This window comes from Corvus brachyrhynchos, unplaced genomic scaffold (genome assembly GCF_000691975.1).
Source record: "Corvus brachyrhynchos isolate BGI_N302 unplaced genomic scaffold, ASM69197v1 scaffold293, whole genome shotgun sequence".
NCBI lineage: Eukaryota > Metazoa > Chordata > Aves > Passeriformes > Corvidae > Corvus > Corvus brachyrhynchos.
The window spans coordinates 3,235,606-3,262,120 of NW_008237410.1; the positions used below are offsets into that span (position 1 = coordinate 3,235,606).

General features: G+C 36.9%; 1 protein-coding gene across 1 annotated transcript in view; it reads left to right on the plus strand.

Annotated features, from left to right (window-relative positions):
* Positions 1 to 23,481, plus strand: part of SLC26A7 (solute carrier family 26 member 7) — a 66,962-nt gene extending 43,481 nt beyond the window's left edge. The window contains exons 10-18 of the mRNA XM_017731067.1: positions 355 to 450; positions 7,306 to 7,412; positions 9,526 to 9,592; positions 13,295 to 13,411; positions 15,153 to 15,201; positions 17,854 to 17,954; positions 20,225 to 20,279; positions 20,364 to 20,467; positions 22,456 to 23,481. Coding sequence (XP_017586556.1) covers positions 355 to 450; positions 7,306 to 7,412; positions 9,526 to 9,592; positions 13,295 to 13,411; positions 15,153 to 15,201; positions 17,854 to 17,954; positions 20,225 to 20,279; positions 20,364 to 20,467; positions 22,456 to 22,491 — 732 coding nt within the window. The 3' untranslated portion in view covers positions 22,492 to 23,481. The remainder of the gene's footprint in view (positions 1 to 354; positions 451 to 7,305; positions 7,413 to 9,525; positions 9,593 to 13,294; positions 13,412 to 15,152; positions 15,202 to 17,853; positions 17,955 to 20,224; positions 20,280 to 20,363; positions 20,468 to 22,455) is intronic.
* Positions 23,482 to 26,515: the final 3,034 nt, after the last annotated feature.

Sequence of the window (26,515 nt, forward strand, 5' to 3'; positions counted from 1 at the left end):
ATTAAAATTCTTCACTGCGTAGAAGTTGAGTGCTGACTTGCTTTTGTCCTCCAGACTGTGGCAGAATGTATCTGGTCTGCTGATGCATGGAAGAGTCTTGGGTGGTCCTGAGGCTTCTGTCATTTTTCTCACAATTAGGTAGCCTGTAGATTGCCTTCACAAAAAAAAGAAGGATAGGGGGGGTTGATGCTGTTAGCATCTGTCACAAGGACGCCTGTGCTTATGTCATTTTCTAAACACCTACCAGTTTTTCTACAATTTAATTATGATATCGACTGCTAAATTAAAGAAAAAGTAGAAAAATTGTTTTCACTAGCAATTCTGCAAATGGCTTTTGTTTTTATGTCTTTGCAGTGTGTGTTAGCAAGCATTATAGTTGTGGGCTTGAAGGGGATGCTAATGCAGTTCCGTGACTTAAAAAAATATTGGAAAGTGGATAAAATAGACTGGGTAAGTAAAACTTAATCTAAGGAGGTTTTCCTGAGACTGTTTGGCAAACACCTGTTAGCTAAACTTTAATAGTTCTGTGGCCCTAGAAGAGACAAGTGCAAGGTATTTAGTAGTACTTTTTGCACACTATCAGCTCAGAAGAACAGCATCTGTAATATCACTTGTATTAAAAAAATGACATTTTAGTAAATGATAAAGAATCAAACCTAATGCTACAGATGTGTATACAGACAGATCAACTTAATGTCAGCAAATACGTGTCTAATTTTTATGTCTTCTCTATCTGTTTAACATACTTTTGCTACTGTAGCATTATTGAACAGATTTTGGTATCTTCATCCTCTGGGAATACGGAATGACCATACAGGTCAAACAGAACTGGAAAAATAGTGATGCAGAAATATGCATATTGAGGGGTGCTGTAGGTAAATTGCCTTAACTCTTTCAGATTTTGCAAGCAGAATATCTACTGTCTGAACACAGTGAAAGATTCTGCTCTATGAGAGGAGGAGTACATCAGAAAGACAAGATAGGTGAAAAGAGATATAGTATGAAAATCTAGTTTAATGCAAAATCTAAATAGTCTGAGAGATTTTGCACAGAACGCCTAGCAAATTAAAGATGAATCCATATGTAAGGACACTCCTGGATTTCTCTTCTGTGGGAGATTTTGGATGTAATGGCCAATTAGTGGAACCAAAATTTCTATGCACTTACATAAATACATACATGCTGACGTCCTATATGTTTGAGTTAACAGTACTCAGAAAAGTATTTTGGCCATATAGGCCTTTTCTGTGGTGGGATATACAAGTAATTGGCGTTAATAATGAACTTTGTTGACTTCACCAGTGACTTAGTATTCTACAGCAGTAATGGTTAAGTCTAGACTGAATAAAAATTTTTTTAATAGAGTACTGGATTAAGTATGGGAAACAGAGCTGAGTAAACAACACCAAGTTTGACTGTGAGATTTTTTGCACTTAGTTGCAGAAAACTAGAGGTGCAAAAAACTTGGTTTTAAGGGTTTCTTTTGTATTATCCAGAGAAAAAGCTCTATCTTTCATTAAATCTTTTCTTCCTCAAGCAGTAAAATTCTGAAAATATTTTCTGTCTCTTGTATTGTATTTGATCTTCAGCTTAACCCATAATGTCAGTGACAGAACTGGTGGATGATGCAGATCAAGAATTATTCTGGGAACAATGGACTTAAAATGTTGATAGTTATGGCAGAGAGATATATCTTCTCCATCAGTTCATTGAGATAATAAGTCATTATGTTTTCCAGCAGGATATTCTGGAATCTCACTAGATTTGACACATCTTCACAGATAGACTAGCCTGATTGATTTTCGCTTTTCTGGTTTTGGCAGAAAAGGTTGTGTGAGTGGTTCGTTACTACATCTCTGACATCTGTCATCATTTCTAGGAGAGGTTATAGAATGGGGGAGTTTGCTGGGTTCATCTTTCTGACTAAACATACTCGAGCAATGATTTATCTTCAAGTAGTTTTACCATCAGTCCTTAGCTTGACAGGATAAATCATCTTGCTCAAAATAGCATAGTTTAAAGTAAGCCTATAAACATTGATCTTGCATTGCTGCCTGCTATGAGGATCTCCACCAAGGCCAGTGATTTGTGTAACTACACTGGTGTTATTTTGGCCTGAAAAGATTCACCCCAGAAATTGACAGAACACTGGAAATGAATCATTCCATCACCCAGGTTATCCAAAGTGTTTTGAAGATATAAACCCTAACAAAACATTTGGAAATAATTAGCAGTTGTCCTTTCTGGAACTGATTCTTTGAAGGGTGTGTGTCATGTAGCATTGAAGTCAGGTTTGTTTTGCTTATAAGTCTGGCAAATGATAGCGCATGGAAACAGAGTATTATGGAGTTTGTTACCTTGCTCCTTCTTTAAGCATCTCATTAAACACAAGTGGTATGAATAATATTTATTTGTTGATTAGTTCTTTATAAACATAATCCTTTTACATGTGGAAGGTAAGATAATGTTCAGGAGTTGGACTTGAGGATCTTCATTGCTTCATTCTATCACAGGATATTCTGGGTTTCTATGAAATCTCTTCTTTCAGCAATGGGTGGCTTTTTCTTTCAGATTTACATCCTGCCTCTCAAATGACATTCGACTGCTTTTTAGCTACTACCCCACTGTCCTTATTCCAGAGATCTCTTTCCTGCTGTTCATAGCATCCATATGAACTTCAAATGTCTCCTGCTTCACTTAAGGTCTTCTGTCAGTCCCTACACCTTGGTTGGAGGACTTCAACAATCTCAGATTAATAATTGCACTATTCCACTATATATGTTATATGCATAACTGAGAGTGATTTGTCTTATTTTTTCCCCTCTTTTTCTGGGAACTGCCAGAAAGCTAATCTGGCATTAGTCTGTAAATATATCCCATTTGTCACGTCCTCAGGTCAAAATTTGATTTCCTTGTCCTTTCTATAAGCCTAATTTCTTATGCAGGCCCACTTGACTAATTTGCCGTTTTTATTCTCCAGCTTGACAGTGCACTTTCCTAGTATCACTAAAAAGGCCAGTGAAGCTCTTGTTAACTCTTGATTTTAAGGCTCAGCATCACAGATAAACTGCCTTTTAAGACAGATAAAACTACTGCCTGGCAATGGACTGCTGAAGAAAAATGTTCTCTTTGCTGTTAACAGTTGGACTTGAAAGTAAGATGGAGGAAAAGTATTTCAGAAGGTGATGTTCTAAGTGAAACATTATAATAAAATAAGGATCATTTTCATGAGTTAATTATATAGCAGGGATTTGGGAAGTCCAGCAATGGAATACTTTGGCATTTAAAGAGAAAAAAATGTTTTAAAGTTGCACATATGTCTTGACCAGAAAATTACCACAGCTGAGACAAAGCCAGGTTGCATGCCTGACTTGTAAGGCAGGAAGAATGGCAAGAATTTGTGGTAAAAATTACACATTCCCAACATGGCATTGGGATGACAGGTAGTTATGGATGCATGAATTGTAATTGTATGTACATATATTAATATTAAAGGATGTAAGGAATTTTACTAATTCAGTGATTAAAGTAGATCCAAGAATGAGGGTCTCATTTTTGACCAGTATCCTCCAGGATCTTGCCATTGCTAATTTCTGAGACATGCATAAAACACCCTGCCAATCTATTTTGTCAAAATATTTAGAGGAGAGGGCCTGGAAACGGTCTTCCTTGAAAATTTTGGAGCTCATTAGTGCAATTTCTTGGGGTTTTTTAGAACTTCTTCACATATTATCCTCAGGAGGAAGATGGCCTTTTAAATTTGTTCATCACACATGGGTCCTGAATCATGAGAGGGCTCTGAGAGCTCTCAGGGCTCTGCTATAAAGACAATTTTCTATGAAGTAGGAAACCATCTCTTCTGTGAGAATAATTTTACATCAATGCCTCTAGCTTACGACATCCTAGGGAGATTTTCTATTCTTCCTGCATTAGTGAATATGCTACTATGAGTTATATTACTTGTGCTACAGTTGATCTCAGTGGGGTGGGAAGGAATTTGCAAATGCTTAATCCATTGAAAGTATGATTACCATATAAATTATTTTTAAAGAGTAATATTTGTATCAGTCCCTCTGTTTCCAGGGCTGTTTGCAAACAAATACTGTCTCAACCATTGTGGATGGAATGCCTGTGAAAAATTATATTAAAGAACTACCATACCACTTTATTATCATAGGATCATTTAGGTTGGAAAAGACCTTTAAAGACCACCTAGTCCAACTGTTAACCCAACACTGCCAAGTCTACCCCTAAACCATGTCCCTAAGTGCATTAAGCAGTTCCTGCTCTATGGCTGTGGTGGTCTTCACTTGAATCCAAGTTTTGATGAAGGGTGTGCTGTGGATGAATGCACACATTAGTCATTTGTTTGCAGAAGGATGTGGGAGCATGGCCGTGTCACTCAGTCCTTAGAGCCAGAACCAGGATTCCAGCATCTTCCCTGCTGAGAAAGCTCCTGAATAAGCAGGCTTTAATGGGATTCTCCTTCTGGCTACATGGTGGTGGCTGCAGCATGGGCCTCTATCTGAGCAACTCATCACAGCCTCGCATTACAGATAGTGCAGAACTGGTCAGTTGAGTCATGTTCATCTCTTCCTCCATTAAGCAACACCATAATCAGGTAGGAGTTAGATGAACTGCGCCTTGAATTTTCTTCATCCTCATAACCAAATCCATTTATTATGGTTGGAAATCAGACAGCTGTGTTGCAGATAGTTAAGTGCAAGGAACCCTACCCATTCAGGTGATAGCTGATCATATCCTCAGTTTGCAAAGAAAAAGGGAAGTGCGTAATCTGGTTTCAAACTCATACAGAAACATTTCTTATCACCATACCTTAGCATTGTTAGCCCTAGGTTCAGAAAGTATTCTGCAATTTATTTATATGCTTTTTCCTACCAAGTGCCAGTTTTAGACTGTCATCAATGGTGGATGATTAGACCCTATGGAATGGAAAGTCTAAATGGAGGCAGCTGCTGTACACAGTCATTGTACCTCTCAGTGCTTCTGATACTTTCTAATATATACAGCAGTTGACATAAATCCATTTCTTCTGCTTGTTTCTTTTCTCCCTCTTTAGAGTTTTTCTCCAAATTAGTACAGTACAAGGATACTTAGAAGGTGGATTTTTTTTTCATTTTTGAAATTAACATGTGCCTATAATATATTATTGCTAAGATTTGAAGAATGATTAGATTCTATCTGTTGTGGAGTATGCAGTAACCCTCTTGAAATAAATTGCCAAGGAAAACTTTGGTATTTTTATGACTTCTTTATTGAACTTTGCAATAACCCATGAATTTAAAAAAAAAAAGTCTATCAGATCAACATAACTTCTTTCTACAGGTTTGGTGCTACCCTAATTAAAGAAGTACTGACTCCAGGCCAATACAAAGCACTGAAAAGGTGATTGACTAATGAGCATATGATTGTTTTGGCTCAGGCTCTACAACAATGGCAGTCTCTGATTACAGTTAAGATGTAAGATACTAGACTGCTGGAGAGGCACTTAACTAGCTTTCTCAGTACTCAGCAGTACTTAAACATTTCTGGCTTTGATTCTTCCTATGCAGACTTTGTATTGGGGTTTTATGCTTTCTGGTTTTTTCTGACACATAAGAATTTTGCAGGTCTGCAGCAGTGATTTAGTTAGATGTGATGAGGTTCAGGTCTGCAGCTTAACTGGATTGCACTGAAGTGGATTCAGGTGTTGTCAAGGGTTCAGTCTTATTAAGATAGGCTAATTCTTGATCTCTCAGGTTTTTAGTAGTTTTGTTAGCTTTTCCATGTCCAGGTGAGTTTCTTTATAAATGTATATTGGATTTATAAATCTTAGCATTACTTTCTTATTCATGAATCAGAACTCAATATCTGTTGCTCATATTGGTAGTCTTTGCAAATATATGCACAACAATTTGTGTAAGATGTCATGTTAAAATACAACTGGCGATTGAGGACAGTTTAAGTCTACCTGTTTGCCTAGCAGCCATCCTGTTGAAGAAATGAGAACTCTTTTGCAGTAGTTAGGAATCTTGAAGATGAAAAGGCTTCTCGATAGACTCACGTAACACTCTGTCCTCTGTGAAGCACAAGTTAGTACGGTATGACTTACATTTTATAATTCATAAAATAACAGTTCTGGGATCTGCTCGAGCACAATTCTTGTGGTTAGGCTGAAAGTATTGTCTCTGGCTTTCGTGAGTTAAGTGAAAGCATGAGAAAGGATAATCTTAATACTGATTGTGCCATTGTAATGTGATCTGTTATTCTGCAAACATGAACAAGAAGCACTGCAATTCTTGAAACAGGCACCTGTGGGGATCTGTATATCCAGAGGAGTGAAAATACTTTCCATTCTTCTTTAACACCTTTTACAGAAATATTAGATAGCAGTCCTTGCTTAAGGCTCCCTCAAGGAAAGAAATATGTACTTTATTATAACAATTGGGTTGGTATAAGAAATCAAGTAATTTGTACTTTTCTTTTAATTGTAAAATCTGCATGTCTCTTAGCTGTACACATCATTGTAGTATGGAAATAAAAGTGATCATTTCTGGTTAGAAAATGATAAAGGAAAAACTGAAATGTGAAAGTTTTTAAAAGTTTTTTTAACATTTTAAATTTCTTCTCAAAGTGACTTTAGTTTCAGATATGCTTCTGTGTATTTTTTAAACTTGTATTTAAAATGAGTCCAAAGTTTTAGTAATCAAATATTGAAAGATGGGGAAGTAATATGAAATCTTACCATTTCCACTGGAAGAAATTAATTCCCTAGTAATTTTTATTTATTATAGAGTTGTTTTAGTCAGCTGTACTCTGATAAACGCCACTTTTAATCAGCCTCCTTGCAAATTATAATTCCCACTTATATGATTAGTGGGAGAAAAGCTCTCTGTGTGTGACCTCATTAGGGCACCTCATTATGTGAAAGGAAAGGAGGATTTAAAATCTGTGCAGTGAAGAAGGTGATGAGAATTTGCAATGTGAAAAATAAAATACAGGTTTTCCAAACAACTGAATTCATTGTGAATTAAGCTGTTAGCACAAGCACAAATGCTATTTTAAGTAACCCTGGAAGGAACCTCTGTGAGCACTGGGATGAGCTGTGCCATGCTGTATGTGGCCTCCCACGGGGAGGTATTATTTTAATTGCTAATTCAATCTTCAGTATTTGCCAGTTCAAAGATCCAAATGTTCACATCTGAGAAACTATCTTAGTTTTAAAAATCTTTATTTCTGATTCATAAAGCGCACATTATTATAAAATTTAAAACTAATCACTTCTTTTTGCTCCCCTCCTTAAAGAGCATATGGGTTAGTACCTATGTGTTTACAATATGCTTTGCTGCTAATGTGGGACTGTTGTATGGCGTTGTCTGCACTATATTAATCGTGATTTTTCGCTTTCCCAGGTAAGAGACAATTCATTGAAATGTTCTACTAGCACATCATTATGTATTCTTTCTGCATATTGCTTCACAGTCAGGATAGACATACGGTATACTAAATTTAACAACTCAACTTCAGTTTTTTAGTTGCAGAAAATTGCAAGATAAGACAATTCAAAAGGAAAAGTCACATCTGTGCATTTACTGTAGACTAAGGATCTCTAAAACATTTTATAAAATGGTATTATTTTGTGATTTCTGTTATTATTACACTTCTGTATGATTCATTATGTGAAGGTAGCATAAAATCAACAGGAAGATTAATAATATTTTTTTCCATTAGATATTTATTTGCTCCTTAAGGAGAAAGTATGTCTGGGAAGCTTTAGTAACTAAGAGCCTTTATAAACCCCTAGGTACTATGTTGCACAGGAGTTGGTAGTTGACAATTGCACTGCTAATATAGATTAATGAAACATAACTGTACAGCTATTCTAATGTCTAACAAAAAGTGTAAGTTCTGTGTATCAATTAGAAAAGTCAGGATAAATAAACTAGAGCAATCAGAAATTCTTCTTTTTTTTTTTTTTTAATATATTACAGTTGCTACTTTGGATCATGAGTAAAGGGAAATATAGCTGAAGTTCATGATTGATTTGTGTTACAGAAATAATTCACAGCTCACCAGTCCTGGAAATTACTTGCTGCTTGCATGCAGTTGTTTGCATGATCATTGAATCCCACTGAAATTAAGCACAATATAGACAGCTCGATTAAATGCTTGTTAAAGTTAATGGTGTTAGACATTTGTGCACAGCTCTGTTCTCACAGAATAAGTTGCAGAACCAGCATGAAAATAGTTCAAAATTTCAAGGCAGTTAAAAATGATGGGAGATAGTTTCTGCTTGAATCAATCAGTACCTTTGTGATAACATTGTGCTACTCAGCAAACTAAAATTTTGATATATTCTGGTAGTAAAACAAAAGGCAAGTTTTCATGTTGTTTTTACCCTGAGCCTGGATGTTAGAGGTTCTCCAACAGCAGAAAGGGATGGATATCTAACACAAAAGAGCCTGATCTAGTGGAGACCTCAGTCTGAACCTGCACTAATTAATGTAAATAAGACTCTTTCCAGTGATCTCTCTGCTCTTCAGTGAAGCTGCACACACTTGTCCATGCCATCTAAACGCATTGAACAAGGTAGCAGCCTTAAAACTGGTATGGCACAGATAGGGTTAACAAGATAACCTGTAGTAAGCCATACAGTCATGAGCAAAAGCGCTAGCAGGAGTGAAGCAAGGAAAATACCATGGATTATTTATTGTAAAATTTCTGTTCAGATGACAGACCATTGGATGTGGTAAATATTATGTATCAGAATGTATTAAAACCAGCAGCAGCCACAGCTCCATTTATGCAAAGATGAGAGAACAGCTGATATTTGAAAGGCTTGTTTATCTGGCCCCAATACCTGCAAATACTCCTTGTATATTGGTGCATCTGTCTCGCAGGCTAGCTAGTTTCACAGTCTTCTGCAGTTAAATGTGTTCCTGCAAAGGATGTATTGAATCAGAAGATCCTACGCTGAGCGCCCTTTCCAAGGCAACTTTCTCTTTTCACTGTGTAGAGAGCACAGGAATACTGGCCCTTTCCAGTAAGTCCCCCATTTTGATGGCTAGAGTGCAATGTTCTGCTTCTTAAAGATGTGTCCATTTCAATGACAAATAAAATATCTTTATTTTTCATGACCCACAGCTATTCTACATATTTATTTTCCCTTTCATTACAATATGATTTTGCAGTTAAAAAATATTAAACTTCTTAACTTTTGAAGCTATAGGTTATATATGAGCTACCTTGACTTGAAAATAGCTCTCTTGCCAGCTAATGAAAATTAAGATTTTCTTCACCAGAGAATTTCATTATTCATATTTTCAAAATGATATAATTCTAAAATTTTTACTCTTTAAGTGGATGGTTATCAGAAAAGATAAGGTCTGTAATCACAAAAATATGCAGATTGCTTTGTCAGACCTTTAAACTGCTATGCTGTAGTTTGGGGTGTGTGTCTTTTTGTTTCTGTTCAAGGCTTCTAATGATTTACTGTACAGATTTTTCTCTATGTATTGATTACAGAGCAAAGACACTCAATTTGAAAAATATGAAAGAGGTGGAATATAAATACAAGGCAGAAGATAATAGTGTAAGTTAATTTTTTTTAACCTTTTTTGTGTGTGTGTGTTTCGCTAATTCAGATTTGTTTGCTTTCTCTAGTTAGTTACCAGATTGTAATCAGGGAATCAAGGGAATGTGTTTATGATATGACCACTTGAAATCTAAAGCCAGTATAATATAATAAAAACAAAACTAGTTGCCCATCAGAAACTGGAATATTTTCAAGGTTCTGCTGCTTGTCTGCAAAGTGAAGTTAGGCAAGTCCGCTTAGATTTATCCACCTTAGTTTATTTGTCATTTTTAGTTACGAATTGCTCTTTCTAAAAGTTTCCTAATTCCTAAATTTAAGGAAATATCTTGCCAGGAATGGCAAGGGCAATCTGAGCAGACAATAGCAGTCTCCATATTCTTATCATATTTCCTAAAAGTCCTCTGGTATTCTCATCATCCCCAATCTCTTTTCTGAGACCATTTCTGCCACCAACCCCTCCTGACCAGACTGTTTCAGAGGACACCATATGGCTGGGCAAAGAGGGGCAGCACCACAAAGTTGTCACAGACTGCTTCACACATCTCATCACCCTTTGCACATGAAAAATGGATGGAAGAATCTCTCCCAAAGACTGTGCCTTTAAAATTTGGCTTCTTACAAACCTAAAGCAACCACGCAGATTCTTTTGGTTGTTTTCATTGCAATTATCATCAAAGTTGCTTTTGCTAAGGTCTATGGCAAGAAGAGAAGGGTAATGACCCACAGAGGTGAACTCCCACCTCCAAGATGAAATGGTAGGTCAGCAGCCAAGAGAGAAGTAGAACCATGTGTCCTTTGAGCACAGAGCCCCATCACTGGGACATCCTGCCTTCTCCACCGTGGCAGTTTCTCTTACGTCCTTTTTCCTTTCCTAGCGTTTATGAAAGATCTTATGTATCAGTAAGCCACATGCTCAGCAGTTATTGCTTCACCATTAAGCAGCTCTTCTTTAAGGAATTTATTATTTCTGGCAAATGTCTTCCATCAGAGCTAACTTGGGCTCAAAATCTGAACTTCCAAGGGCTCAAGGGCATTTACTGTTTTGGCATGCTGAGCAATGTTGGAATGTGAAAGGTACATAAGAATGGGGAGGACTCTGAAATGTGAATTAAAAACACTGTTGTTGAGGCTGGCCCAGCTGTCAATTATTATATCACTTTTCATTCTTAATAAAAATGTTGGAGTAACTTTGTCAGAGATGGGTAACCAAAATTTGATTTGCCTGCTATTTTTCATATCGGTTCATATCATGAAGCACTTTGTAAAAATGCCTATACATTTTTTTTTTTTTTTAAGCTATCTGCTCCCCTGCTATTTTTTTCCCCCTTATTCAGTAAGATTAACGCCAGTAACCTAGTAATAACAAACTAGTGTCTGCAGACAGTGGGGAAAATAACATTATGTTAGAGAAGAAAATTGCTCAAGAGCTTATTACACAAAACAAAGAAGGAAAATATGCCTTTAATTGAATTTAGTCACTGGGTTGCAGCAGGCATTTAGGGTAATTTTTAATGTATGAATGTTAGACTGGTCCAAGTTTCCCTGGTAAGTAACAGATTAGACATAAACAACAGGACATTTAAACATGAAAATATGCAAGCTTAATGATCTACCCTGCCATTAAGGTCTGTGAATTTATAGGGGTTATTTCATCAATAAGAGAAAAGACACTTTAATGTGGAAAAAAAAATCAAAGGGTGTTTAGAAGCTTATGTGAAACACATTTCATCCCAGGCATTCACTGGCACTGAACTCGTACCCAAGCAGAGCCAGTGCTGTGCTGAGTGTGCAGGGCAATCGCCTGGGGCCTTCTAAGTGTTGGCAGGGACTGACACGTGAGATAAATTTCCTACTTTCTTTGCAAGGACTCAACAAAGAGGAAGTTCATTTTTCTCTGAGCAGTTCTTGTTAACAAAGAATCAAACCAGACCCAGGAATAACTGGCTGGTCAATTTTAGGCACAATTGGCCTTGTCCATTCTGGATGAAAAAATTATACCTAAGACTGCTATCTGTTTGATCTGGCCTTATGGTTTGACCCTTTCAAGTTCTGTACCTTGTACTTTTGGAAGCTTGATCATCACTGGATTTGATCTTTGCACATCAGTCTTCCTTTTTTTTCTTAGTTTTTATCTTCTACTTTGCCAGTGCTGCTATGGCACTGGTGTCCACTTGTCTCCACACCAAGCTGTGTATAACATAGTTTTTATGGGAATTTGTGGGATGTCAGAGTATTTCTCTGTTCAAGCATATACTGTCCTCTGTTTTGCCCTTTAGAGCTTTATTCCATATAAACAGAGACATTTTAACAGCCAGTTGAGCTTTGCCACTTGTCTGACTGGCATGTCAGTGATGTGGTATTTACCACAATCACACTCATAGGTAAATTGCGCAAAGTCTCTATGCGTACTCTGGGGTTCTTTGCCTCAGTTTGGGATGTTTGAAATGTTTCCTTTATTTGATGGTCACTGTGGTGGTGTCTGATAGGTCATCTCATTCCCAGAAGTCTGAACAGCAGTCTACAATAAGGAGATAGTTTAGGTGGTTTGTGGTGAAGATTTCCATTCTTGTTTTGCTTGAAAGTCTGTTGGGAAAACTGCATATCTTCAATGCAATCCCAAGCAATACTACTTAAAAAATGGTCTGTGCCAGCTCCACTTACTTGTGTTTGACTGTGACCTTGTTACACGACTTTTGTTAGGAAGAAGAGAGACTTTTTTGACCTATTTTCTCTTGCAAATTCTTGATTTTTACTTCCATTGTCACACAACCTGTGGAAAATTGGGAGTTCAGTAGAATTACCTTAATTCTACCTCCTACAAAACCAGGATTTAAGCATGTCTTCCTGCTGTCTAATATATTTATATATAAATACTAATTTTCTTACTGGCTTTTGAAGGTGTTTTATAAGTACACCTTGAGAGTGAGAGAAACAGCCCTTGTTTTGAGCAAAATGTCTCCCACTTGTACCTGGGGGTTTCTGGACATTATCTGGTGTCCTTTCAAAATTGTTCTGCTGTGTAACACTTGTGTTTTGAGCTACACAGTCTGACTGAAGGTACTGGTAAGCTGCTTGTAGCTTATTCAGTGAAATGCAGAGACAGGATCAAGGGCAACTGATAGTTCTCATGTAGATTATTGTGTTGGTTGCAGATATTTGCTGGTAAAGCTTTAAATGTGTCACTCAAGGTTGATCTGGATCCACCAAGTATTTTCATAGAGAACTATCTGTACTAAGGTCATCTTCAGATGACCAAGATGAATATTGCCAGCTTTCCCCAAATCACCTGCAGTGTTTGCCCTAAATCCTTGTGTACTTTTTTCAAGACGTGTTTGTCTAATAAAATATACTACCTGTCTGCAAATGTTACCTTGTCTATGCTTGAGGATCGCATCAACTGAAATAGTGCTATTATAATTGTTAGCTCATAGTTCTTAGTATTATGCTTTATAACATGCATGCTTTTTCTCATGCTAACTAAAATGATAGAAAATTTTCATTATATATTACTTATATTTCCATTCTTAATTTATGTGGGAAGACTGATCAATAGAATTATCTGTTAAATTAGTCTCACAATCCAAAGCTCCTCCTGGGTTAATTTACAGGTATTTTTAGGCTTTTTAGAGAAATTAGTCTGGGGTTTGGTCTCCAAATCCAAGATGACCTTTTCATCATTATGTTTATTTCATTCCACAGGAATCATTAAAACAGGTAAAAATAGTTTCAGTCAACAGCCCGTTAGTCTTTTTGAATGCCAGAAAATTTCATGCTGACCTGTTAAAGATAATCCAGAAGGATGGCATGAGCAGCCAGGTATGTGATATTGTAAATGAGGTGGGATGTGCTTTATGCTTCAGTAATCACCATGATTGGGTTGAAGATCGTGTTTGCTCTCCTTGCATTTCTTAGAGAATGCAATCAGATACTGAAACAAGTATAAAAAAGTAACATTAGAAATGATTCATTTAGAATAAAGCTAATCCTAATCTTAATCAGATTCAATATGGACTATTCTCATATTACTACTTGAAAACAGTATCTCTACTATTTCTGCTTGTGATCCTGTAAGATACATCAAAGCACTGACCCAAAACTCCAAAATTTCTGCAAGAACTTACATAACCTCAGCTAATGTAAGACTGGGATTTAGACAATGAGTAGCTTTCATATTTCAACAAATATGCTTGAATAAAATGTGATTTTCTTTTTTTCTGAAAATAAGGCCATGAGAGATGGACGCTTCATTTTGAACTATAAGTAATTTTGGGAGAATTAGGAAGAAAGTGGCTACGTTTTTTTTCAAAAGTACTGTTTCTTTTTCCTCTTTTGCACTGATTGTATTAGAAAAATAAACAGCATACAAATTACATATAACACGTTTTTGGAGAATATTCCCATAAACATAGTATTTTCCAAGTTTATCGGCACATAACTACTGCAACTTCCTGCAACACTTCCTAAAAGGCAAAAAATAAATTATCATTTTTCTTTCAGTACCGTGAAGACGTTCCAATACTATACAATGCTTACTGTAGACAATTTCATCCAGTTTGGCAAACTGGGCTGAGAAAATCACAGCCATGCCTTAGATGGGTTGTTAAGACAGCAACATGTGTCTACTACCTCTGCTGTCCCTTGACAAAGAGTTGTGCTAGCCATATGCACGTGGATGGGTGGAAATTCAGCTCAGAAAATGTGATGCTTTTTTCCCTTGGTTTTGCTAGGCTGACTGATTTGGATTAGTATGATAAAAAACCTCCAAACAGAGAGAAATTACTTAGGATTTGCATGGAATTAATTAGAGTCAATTCAAGAAGTTAATTTAATAAGTTAATTTATACATTACTTATAAGGGAGATTTTATCCTTTGTCTCTTCTGTAAGGTACTCAGCAGTACAGCTGCCTGAAATACTGTGTTTCTTTTTAAATTTTTCTTTTGTTTAATAAATGTCTTTCTGTAGCACATAATGGGTGTGAAAAAAATGCAGTTTCATTTTTTTTTCCTGTGCTTTGTTTCTGGTTTTAATTCATGTTTCTACTGAGAACTTGCATGTTGAAATAATTATTATAAAAATTCTCCAGATAAATGTAATTTTTAAATAAATTTACACGTCAAAAATGTTCTTACTAAAATATTAGTGTAGCAGATGAGATTGCAGCAAGTAGAAAATTAATCAAAAGTTAATCTTATAAAATCACTGCCTAGAATTTTTCTTTTCAAGAACATCTCTCCCATCTTTTGACCACTTCTTAACCACAAAAGCACTGTATCCAAAATATGCTTTCTAGTGAATCCAAACATGACAGAGGTTGCGTCATGTTTGAAATGAAGTGCAAAATATCAGTTTGAGAGGGTGCCTCTGTATTCTTCTAAAGTTATACCAGAAAATATTATACATCCAACAGACTGTTGCATAGCACATGATTTTGGAGAGAATGAGTTAACTTTGATACTGAGAAACAGAATTCTTATGTATTGCATTGATTTTCTCTTGTTACTGTGCAATGGGCTAGTTTTCCTTGGTATGTAAATCATTTGTTGCTTTTATTTCAGTGTGAGCAGAACACATTGCTCTGTTCATTTTCCAATGGAAGTTGTCATGGTGAGTTTATATCTACAAATCATATTAAAACCAAAATGGATGTAAGTGTGCAAAAAACGGCTCCACATTTTTCTATATATTTCTAGGTGCACACAAGTTTTATGGAAACAAATATTTTCAGTTAGACCAAACATTCAATGAAGCATTAATGCTAAACTATCTTAAACTATGTTAACCTTGGCCTAACAAGTCCTGGTTTTCATTCTGTTTTAGACTGACATTTTAAGATTTCAAAAGCAGGGAACCCCACAAAAAATGTCTTTTCTACAGGAGTGGAAGGTTCGTGGACGCCTTATGGCCCATCACAGGGGGGTTGGAACTAGATGGTCTTTAAGGTCCCTTCCAACACAAACCATTTGCTGATTCTGTCCCTGCTTGTTGCACTGGAATGACGGTGTGTGTAAAGAGACATGTACGTAGTGGGGGAAACACTTCCCGTGTTGTTGCCTGGACTCATCCTCAGACCAGGCTGAAGAGACTGTTTTGCTAAGCTCTGGTCTTGGGTATTTTTGGCGTTCACAATTAGTATGAAAAAGTAAAAGTAAGATTAGAATCATGCCAAATCTTTGTGATCTTTAAAGCCACATAAGACAAAACCTCAGAAAATGCCAACTCAATTTTCAGTGATGCCATAACCACCAATATTATACAGTATATCAATACAACATATAATAAAAAACCCTAGAGGTTTTTTTTTTTCAATTAAGGTGGGTAACTCCACTCTTTTCACATTTTGTAACATTTAAACGAAATCAGAGCGCATACATTCCCATGGGAGAGCTGCAGCAACCTTTTGCAGTAGACACTTTATACTGATGACTTCATTGTGGCTAGAATTAAAACAGTGTTTATTTAAAACACTTATAAGCATTAAGGCCACAGTAGAAAATCTGATTTGGAGGTTGTTGTCTGATTGTTCGTGTTTGTTAACTAGACTCAGGACATTTTTATGAAACTACAATTTAGTTTTCTTGGGGGTGACAGAGTGCTTTGCTGTAGCATAGCAACCTATGAAAATGGCTACTGAAGATTATATTGTATTTTATTGACTATATTGTAAAATACTATGTCTGAGAAGGTCTTACCAGTACATATTTCAGTCATCTTGAAGATGAACTGGTTTCTCATATTACAAAAAGTGACAGAAGACACAAGACCTCTTTTCTGGGAGCCTAAGTCCTGCCTTGAGGACTGGAGTGCTGTTTACTTGGATCAACCAGTCTATGGTGATTCTTCATGGGGTCTTTAAAACAACAAACAGAGAGAAAAAAGAAAAATCCCTATAAAGAGAAAAGCAAAATGTGGAACTTACATTTTCAAGAAGGAGGGGAGCATGAGGACACAATCCTTAAGCCTTATGGCAGTTGTCCAGGAAAGCATGGAAATTTATGCCTTTGTCAGAATCTTTCCTTTCTCCCTTTGGGGAATACTGTCTGTATCAGCACCAAATGACACAACTGCTCTTGCTCATGCCACTGATACAAAGAGGTTGCAGGTCTTTGCCTACCCCCTCATTTAGAGGCCAGGCATCCTCTACTGCAATTCAGGATGCAGCAGGGAATTATTACACTGAGCCTGGGAGATCACATGAACCCTTTCTGGGTTTCTATGACAGTAATTTCAGGCAGGAGATTCCCCTTAAAATTCTATATTTTTGTTTGTATGTATCTATTCATGTGTGTTGGACAGTACAAAGAGAGTAAATGTCTGGAGATGCAAGTCCAAAAGTCTTTGGCTTTCAGACTACTGTCAGAAAGGAATTACCACCATTATAAATTTGCATAATGGGGAAATTCCAAGTCCCCTCAATAGTTTAAAATCTTTACCTCTGCTCTGCCAAAGCCATTTAGCTTAACTCGTCTTTACAATCAGAATTGCTTTCCTTCATATTTTTCTTTTCTTTTTTTTCAGTTGCATGCATTATGATAACAAACATTTGCTCAGAGAAAAATGTAAATAAGTGTGCATTATTTTCTAGTTTTTCCTTTATGAATGCCAGGGATCATTTATCTATGTGCTAGTTCAGGATGCATTTAGAGCAGAGTATGTTTCAACTAAACAAAAGATGGCCTGAGGTTGAAGAATAAGACCTTTGCAAATCTTACCAACACAATTTTCTTCTCCAGCATCAATATGTCAGAGTGTATTAAAAAATTAACCAAACAAAAACCAGCATAGTAAAACCTTAGGAAAATGAAATGCTCCACTTTACATATATGTCTTCCTTATGGGTGTGAATATTAAGTTAAGCCATAGGCAGGTGTTTAAGTACTATGGAAATCAATGTCATATCAGGACTTAAAACAAAGAGATATATTTTCTGTGTATCCCATGAAAAATCTTCCAAAGAAGCCAAGCTGACTCATTGAGAAATTCAAATTTGAAGAAACAATTGTTTAATTCTTGAGACACTATTGCTGCCTAAAACATCTCATTAGTATGTTCTGTCTGTCATCACTTCTTTCCATTGCCCTACATGTTCTTCACTTGAGCTTCTAAAATGTGGTATTTTCTTCCCTGATACCCTAGCACATAACAGTAAAAGTTTTACTGTGATAGTTTGGGCTTATTTTGTTGCGCTATCATCATTCTTATACCCATTTCTTAAGTATTCTCCTTTTAATTAAAGTTTTTCATTTATCAAATGTTTAGGCGAGTCGGTGCAGTCATGTCACAGTGAGCGACGTGTTTTGATATTAGACTGCAGTGGACTGAATTTTTTTGACTACACTGGAGTCTCAGTGCTTCTTCAGGTATTCATGACAAACATTCTGTATATGTTATAATTACACATATGAGTTATTGGGGCCAACTACTAGTCACTTCACCTATATCAGTGGATAAATATTTCACCCATAGAAAATATAAGCACAGATTTGGTATTAAATTGTACTGTGTATATATATAAAATTACATTAAAATATTTCTAAATATTTTGGGTAACAGTGCAAATGTATACATCTGCATGTAATGAAGATGAGCTTCAGAACTTCTCCTTTTTTTTTTTTTTAAGTTTGTTTAGGTCATATTTGACCCTGCCGTGTCAGTTGTAGGGACACGTGTAAATTTACTGCTTTAAAGTTTCAGCTTTAATTCTGTGCTTTTATCTGTGTGTTCATCTTTTGACCTCTGGCTTAGCAGAAAGTAGATCTCCAACCTTTCTCCCATGGGCAACATATCTTGCAGACTGGGTTCAGGCATTGCAGGAGTTCCAAGATGCTCCCAGAAGACTAAACCCAGTAATCACTGGTTATTGGGGTGAATGGAACTAAATCCAGGTGGCAGCTGGCCTCACTTGGTGTTCCCCTGGGGCCAGTCCTCTTTAATATCCTTGTTGATGATTTGGACAAGGGGATTGAGTGTGTACCTTCAGTCAGTTTTCAGATGAGACCAAGCTGGGTGGGACTGTTGATCTGCTGGAGGGCAGGAAGGCTCTGCAGAGGGATCTGGACAGGCTGGATTGATGGGCTGAGGCAGACGGTAAGAAATTCAGCAAGGCAAAGTGCCAGGTCCTGCTCTTGTGTCACACCAACCCTGTGCAGTGCTACAGGCTGGGGGAAGAGTGGCTGGAAAGACATGGATAGTGGTGGACTTGGCAATGCCAAGTTAAGGCTTGGACTCGATGACCTTAAAGGTCCTTTCCAACCTAAACAATTCTATGAGTCTATGGTTCTGCATAATAAGCAGTTCTATAGAGTGGATAAATATTATGTTCAAAAGCTATTTCTTACACTTCCATCAGCTCTGGAGTTTAAAAGTTGTGTAGTGACTACAGAGTTAAGTGGGTATGGAAGGTTTGGTTTGCATAATTTTTGTGAGTAAGATAAAGGACTAGATTCAAACTTGGGTCTTAGCCCAGGTTTTTCTTGCCCTAACAATTTTCTCAATTTACCGCAGTGATTACACAGTGAAGTAAGTGTTGTCTTAAAAGAGTTTAAATTAGAACTACACATATTGGCATGGATATAATGAAAAAGAAAACTGGAAAAATAAGGTTAGTGGGAGTGACTCTTTATTAGCTATCCCTTAGAAATATAGGGCATTCAATATAGTATTAATTTTAAAAATTATGATTTCCAAAATGTCTTAGAGACCTCCAAATTACAAATTACTTTAAAGAAGTGTTTGACAAATTTTTGAGAGGTAAGTCTGGTGTGGGCTATGAAGAGCACAGGTTGGTAGTGCAGCCTCTGGATAAATGGTTGGTCCAAAACCAAGTTGCTCAGAGAGGACCACACTCAATATGTCCTTGTTGTTACACTCCTTCCCAAAATATCATCACTGATGCCAGAGATGGATGATTTTTGAACTGAGTAAGGCTTTTGGTTTACTTTTAAAAATAGAGTATTCTGATGGGGTCCTCACTGAATCTCTTCTCTCAGAATTTTTCTACTTCATACGGATTATTTAAATTTTTTTTGATGCAGGAACTGCTTTGGATATTCCCCATTTGGCAGAAAAATGCCCTACTCTGGTTTTGGAGATATTTTAACTTCTTTTTTTTTCTTTAGCTTTCTATCTTATTAATATTTTGTCTCTGTGGAGTTGACCAGTTTCAAAGAGAGAATAAAGAACAACTTAGTTCTGAATGTAGCATGATAGTTATGGTGCTTTTTTGATAAAAGTCTCAGTTTTCTAGGTCTGATTCCTGTCTATGTGGACTGGTAGTAAGCATATGGTAAGGACATGGGAAAACACGTTGAAAAAAGAGAACTGGAAATAATACCCCTAAAAATTAGAGTAAGAAAATGCAAAATTGTTAATCACATTCAGTTTTACTTCTCAGCAGAGCTGTAAAGTACTGCGAAGAGGTGGTAGGAAATAAATGTGGCTTGGTAATGTTTGCATTATAGAAGGGCTCACTCTGGTGGCTGCTGGCAGTACAGCTGCTGCAGCAGCACTCCGGGCTCTGCCTACCTTGAATATGGGTAGGCAGGAATTTCTGTGTATTTTATTTTCTGTTGGTACTTAAAACATGGTTGGTTTGTTTTTTTTTTTTAATTTCTTGTTTTCAAACATATAGATTTACGTGGACTGTAAAAACAGATACATCGATGTGTTGCTAGCACACTGCAAAGGCAAGTATCAGAGTAAAAATTTTAACATGATAGTTTATATATCCTCACTACCTTCTCAGTGTTCATGTGTTTGTTTTATTGCAGCTTCCTTGATGAAAGCAATGCAGTACGGTGGAAATCTTGAATCTGACAATCCAGTATTTTTTGAATCTATTTCTTCAGCAATTGAGGCCATTCATATTCACAGGGTAAGACTTATAAGCAGGAGTATGTGAAGCCTGGAGGGCTTCTTGGATGCTCACAGCAATTTGTTAAAGTCTGGGAAAGTCTTATTTACCCAATGAATCCATCATGTAGAAATCTTTTATCTGTCTGCACTCTAAAACTGGTCCTCAGCCTCAGGAATGCAGTTTTCCATTTTTTTTGCTGCTAGCACTCTCTTCCCATTACCCTGTCTCTTTTTGCATCAACTTCTTGATCTTCTATGGTAGATCCAGAGGCACTGTGTTGTGGTGCTTTAATCTGGGCTCATTCTCCACTGGAAAGATTTATGTCGTCTGGAAACACCTAACACAGTCTCTCGGTGAAACAAATTCACTCACAGCCAGCTCTGCATTACTGAAACTACACTTCTGTTTCTCAGCCTGGGGTGCTTGAAGCTGCTTCACACAGCACCGCACTGGTCTGACTGAAATGCTTCTGGATTCCCAGCAAGTTTGGTTTGAGACAGAAATCTTGTCTCTGCCCTGCACTGTAGCATGCTCTGTTGGCTCACTGGTGGAAAGAGGGGAAGAAAGAACTAGAGGGAGAAGGGAGGCTTGAGCATCTATTTACTTGCTCAATTATACTTGCATTCTTTTTTAAAAAGATTGCAAACATTTCTTCTTGAACTATGTGATCCTTTTCCACTGTCATGCCAGTGTAAGTGAGCATGCATTACAAGCAGTGTGCTTTCCTGTGGTTTTATTTATGATTCATACATGGCTAGAGTTTGGCTCAGAGCCTTCTCCAAGAGACGTTAAACTCATCATCGTCTGTGGTTTGGTTGGTTGTCTTTTTTTCTTCACTTTGTATTTTACCAATTAAATCAGAGTTGCCTATGGACAAAACCACTTTCCATTGATTTATCCAGATTAAGGTGAGTTGGCACAGCTGGTCTAGTGAATTGACCAGAAAAACATGTTCTCTTCAGAGCTTTTCAACATTTTTCATTATGTTGTCCTACAAAAAATAATTTATTGAAATGGTAACTGCAGGGCAAAAATAACGGGGTTGGCTATTGTATATTTTGTCTGGGTCTGATTAGATGAATTAGAATGATTGTTGTGTTATAAAATGTCTGCATTTTTTATTGATATTAATTAACTTTCCTAACATTCTTGTAAGATAGTTATGTACTAGCATTCCCATTTTATGGAAATGGGACATGGATAGACCAGGACAAACGTTCATAATGAAAAGCGGTACCTAAAACTCAAAGTCCACTTTTTTTAGGAACTGATTGCTTGTTTCTACCAGAGCTGCTAGGTAAATCAAACCTCTGTATAATGGCTCAGCAGTTTAGTCTGAAAGGCTTGCATGCAGTCTCAAATTTTAAACATAATTATGAACAGTGTATATATATATACTGCTGATGCTTCTTCTTCAGAGTATTTGTAGTACATGCTTCAGGGATTTTTATGTGTTCATTGTGTTTAACACCTGAAGATAAGGTGGACAAGAGTGACAAGGCAGGGTGATGGCAATAGCAGCACCACACTGTACCTACCAGTCTATGTACTCCTCCTGCACCTTTTTAAGCTGCTGAGGCCAGTAGGACTTTTGAGTGTTAACATGACAGAACAGGCAGAATAGGATAGAAAAAATATGAGGAAGGGGATGGAGACTAACAGACAGTGATTTGTTCTGATTTACATTTCAGCTTCCCCATACAACAGTCTTTCACTGTCAGAAAGGTAGAGGCAAGAGGGCTTTGTGGTTAACTTTCATCTCTGATGCTGTTCAGAAATGCAAAGATGTTCTTATCTACATCCTCCAATGAAAATGTTGCATCATTCTCATTTTTACGTTTATAAATTGATAAGAAACTTGACTATTACTTTATGCAGTTAATAATAAATAACTTTTTGAAATATTAGTTTTTATAATGGTGGCATTTTCAAGCTTCATCTCCTAATTTTATATTATATTCTAAGAAAACATTATAATACTTTTTTTTCTGTTTCTCTCAATTTAGAATTACAGCAAGTTCAGTGAACAGAGTGAAGTGTGATGCCCACCCATTGAGCATCACTAGTTTCATCTGCTCATATTCAAAATGAACTACATCATGCCTTCTTAACTTTTTTCTCCACTGGGTCTCATAGATGATCTTTTATATGCCATGTATATTTAGCACATTCAGTAATGACAGATCTGCCTTTCAAAAAGAAAATCTTTCAGATGCAATCACTCAGAGAATGTTCATGCAATTGCTCTACAGTGGTTTTATATAATATTTTTATATACATTTAGATAAAAATTATTAGAAAGCAGACACGAGGTATTAACTGTGTTTACCAGTTAGGTGTATTCTTTTAGATATCTTCTATTGTAACATTAGTTGGAATAAGCATTTGTAGTTTTGTGTATGGAATAGAGACATTATGAATCTTTAAAAGAGCATGCTATAATTGATACAGTATCCACAGGAAGGCATATACCAATGCATACTGTTTCTAATGGCTTTACGTACTCTCTCCTCTGTTCAGGCCAGCCATTTGCAGTAACAGCATCATATCACAGCTATCATATGCTTCCACTTTTTTTACTTTGGCTTTGTCTGCTTTTTAATGCCTGCCCAGATCAATGGGAGAACTTGCAAGTATATGCAGAGAAGGCAGATGCATGTTCACTAAGAACCCTGGATTGCTTCCCCTCTATTAGTTGTCTTCTGCTATTATGGTTTGCTACATTTTCAAAGCCACAGGTATTCTGTAGCTGAGGTAGCTGAGAGGTGATTGTAGGGACACATAAGGTGTGGGCCACATTTCAGCCACAATCCTGATGTGCAGTACTGTGTGTGAGCACACAAAGTGGGTGGAGGAATTCACAAGTTGAGTATTTGGTTTGTATTTATGAGTTTTCAGCAATCGTGTTAGATTATATTATCACATCGATATCATGTTATATGGCAACATATTGAGGTCTTCCAGTACCTGAAGGGAGCCTACAAGAAACATGGAGAGAGACTATTTACAAGAGCATGTAGTGATAGGACAAGAGGGAATGGCTTCAAACTGAAAGAGCGTAGGTTTAGATTAGATATTAGAAAAAATTCTTTACTGTGACAATGGTGAGGCACTGGAACAGGTTGCTCAGAGAAGTTATGGATGCCCTAACTCCGGAATTGTTCAAGGCGAGGTTGGATGGAGCTTTTAGCAACTTGTTCTAGTGGAAGGTGTCCCTGCACACGGCAGGGTGTTGGAACCAGCTGATCTTTAAGGTCCTTTCCAACCCAGGTTATTCTACAATTCTATGTATGACTTTTTTCTCTTGCCTTTGTTCCCTTATGTGAACACCAGCAGTAAAATGTGAGTTGAGCAAAAAGGAATCAACAAATGAGAAAGATGAGAAAGTAGGATTTTTTTTCATAAACTTAAAAAAAATCTATGGAAGCTAAAGGTAAATGAATATGGCACAGCCATAATGGCCATCTTAGCACTACAGAGAGGAGGGAAGTACAAGGATGCTTTGTGCAGCTGACACATATAGGCAAAATCTAGTGCTAAGCATTCTGTTTTCAGCAGCAATTATATCTGTGTGCTCTGCCCAAAGCTGCTGCCTGCAGGAGATGAGGTGGCTCATGGAGTGACTTTTGCATCTCTACATAGTTAAGAAATTGATAAGCTTTTCCTCAAGTCTCGGTAACTCCACACTACTAGATGATAATGGGAGAAAGCCGTGGGTTTTTTTGCCCTTTCAGTTATGAGTGACTCTTGTAGTTATTCTCTACTTTGTCCCACAGATAACCAGAAATGTTCTGTACAAGTTCTTCTGAGACTGCTTTGGTAATTACTATGCAAAAGGTTGATAAGTAACTGTGAGAAACTCATTATACCCAAGAGAAATAAATTCTGTGTACTGTCTCAAGCACATTAATTTCAGATGCTGTAGTTGATTGCAAATGGCTCATTACATCACTGGACTCAGTAACAGGCTATAACATTTGATTAATAATTTCCTCAAACAGTTTTAGTAATTTATTAACACTTTAGAAACTATTTACAATGTACTTTAATCATAGAAGCATCAATTTTATGTCACAGCTGAATGGAGATTTCTACTTAACTGCAAACTGAATAAATGAATAAATGGTATCTTTTCTACTAGGTTCAGCATTTGTTCTTTGTCAGCTAAATGTTTTTTCTGAAAATTTACAGATAAGTTGATTACCGAAATTGTCAAAAATAGGGTCATTAGCAAAGATAACATCTACCAGGAGACTTTCACTTTTGTTCTGAATGATCTTGTAAATGGAACAACACAGATACTTTTAAAATTCCATGTAGTATTAGCCTTTAATGAAACCTTCTGCATTTAATGATCAATTTTGTAGTGCTTATGAAAATTGCTTCCAATTTTTACTGCTTTCAATCGGAATAATTTTTGCCCAGTTAAATGGCTGTTTTAGGGATGAACATTTATCTCCCATTAGTTCCAATCTTCCAACACTGGGCTTTGGGATAGTTGTAATATTTCTGTAATCTCTTTTGCTGCATATAATAAGTCTAAATAACTTTCCATTTCTGAGTTAATTATATTCCCTGTCTGACAAGTGGCATCACTCAAGATAGTTGTTTCTCAGCAGAACAGAGTGTTTAAGGGACATATGAAGGTAGCTGCCCTTTCAATTTCTTCTAAAATACCTGTATTGAGTTTAAGCTCTGTCAAACCAGAACTGCTCTACAGAACTATGGGCAGTGAGTGAGGGAGTGTCATTTTTTTTTACCACTGACTTAGTAGAGCAAATTGCAAATGACTTCACTACTGATTCAGTTTCCATTTCTCCACCACCTACCCTTCTGAGCTATTGATGTTTCCTAAAACATGTTATTGTGCATTGCCTGTCTTCAAAAGGCTGGGATACTGATACCATGGCATCAGACCTCATGGATCACCAGATCACTGGCTACTCTGCTGGTGGCATGGGAGTTGCTTCATGTCCTCCCTGAGTTGCTCTCTGCGAATCCCTGTCCTCCCTGAGTTTGTGCCACTCAGAGTCAACTAACAAACAACTGCTTAATTCTTTGGTGAAGATTTAAGGAAACACCCTAATACTGGATTAAGTTTTGGAGGCAATTCCCACTATTAATTTTAACCCTTCCCTCAATGCTTTTTTATGCAGACTGGCCACTGGCTTTCCTCTGGCTCTCAGAAAGAATTATTATGTAAATATATGGAAGCCCGACCCAAAACATCACAATTAGCTTCACTGGAATAGAATGGAATGGAATAAAATAGAATGCAGTAGAGTAACATTTGAAAGAAACCAACAGTGATCACCTAGTCCAAATGCCATAATTATAGAAGAATATCATAATTAGAATAAGCCATACTTATTCTTCTCATCCAGAAGGGCAAAGGGAACCAAACTCATCCTGTACCAAAGAGCCTGCACCAAGTCTGTGTGTCCTTATGGCTGTGCAGGCTCTGGCCTCACTATCCCAGTGGAGGTGAATTACAGTCAGGAACAGTAAGGGGCTTAGTTATTTGTGCCCTGCTGAGGCAGACATTCATCTTTGTACCTTCAGCCTTACTTACTGGAACATCCCTAGGGACTTTTCAGAATAATGCAAAGTTTTACTAGCTGTGGTTATGTCTGTGAGCTTGTGCAGTGTTAGCAATAAGAGCAAAGTGTGGAGCTCTCTCTCTCCTAAGTGATTCCTAAAGGTGCAAGAGAGATACTGCACCTGCCAGCAGAGGCTCGAGGAAGTCTCTCATTTACAAAGAGGTTCCAAGTAATGAAACCAATGAATTTACTACTCTGAGCAAGCAATTCTGAAAATCTAACCATTCACTTTGATTCCTGTGTGCACACTTAGATGCTCAGATTTTATACTGCAAAATTCAGTATGTGTGAGTCACCTAGCTTTTGCAAATCAGTGCTTCAATTTTGTTCATTTGGTGTATTCTGCACTTCAGAGGAGAACTTTAATACAAGATTGTTTTCTAGAGATGGTCCAATGTTATCAGAGATGACATAACATATTTGCTTGATGTGTTGAGGAATTTTTAGCTATTTTTAGGAACTTGTT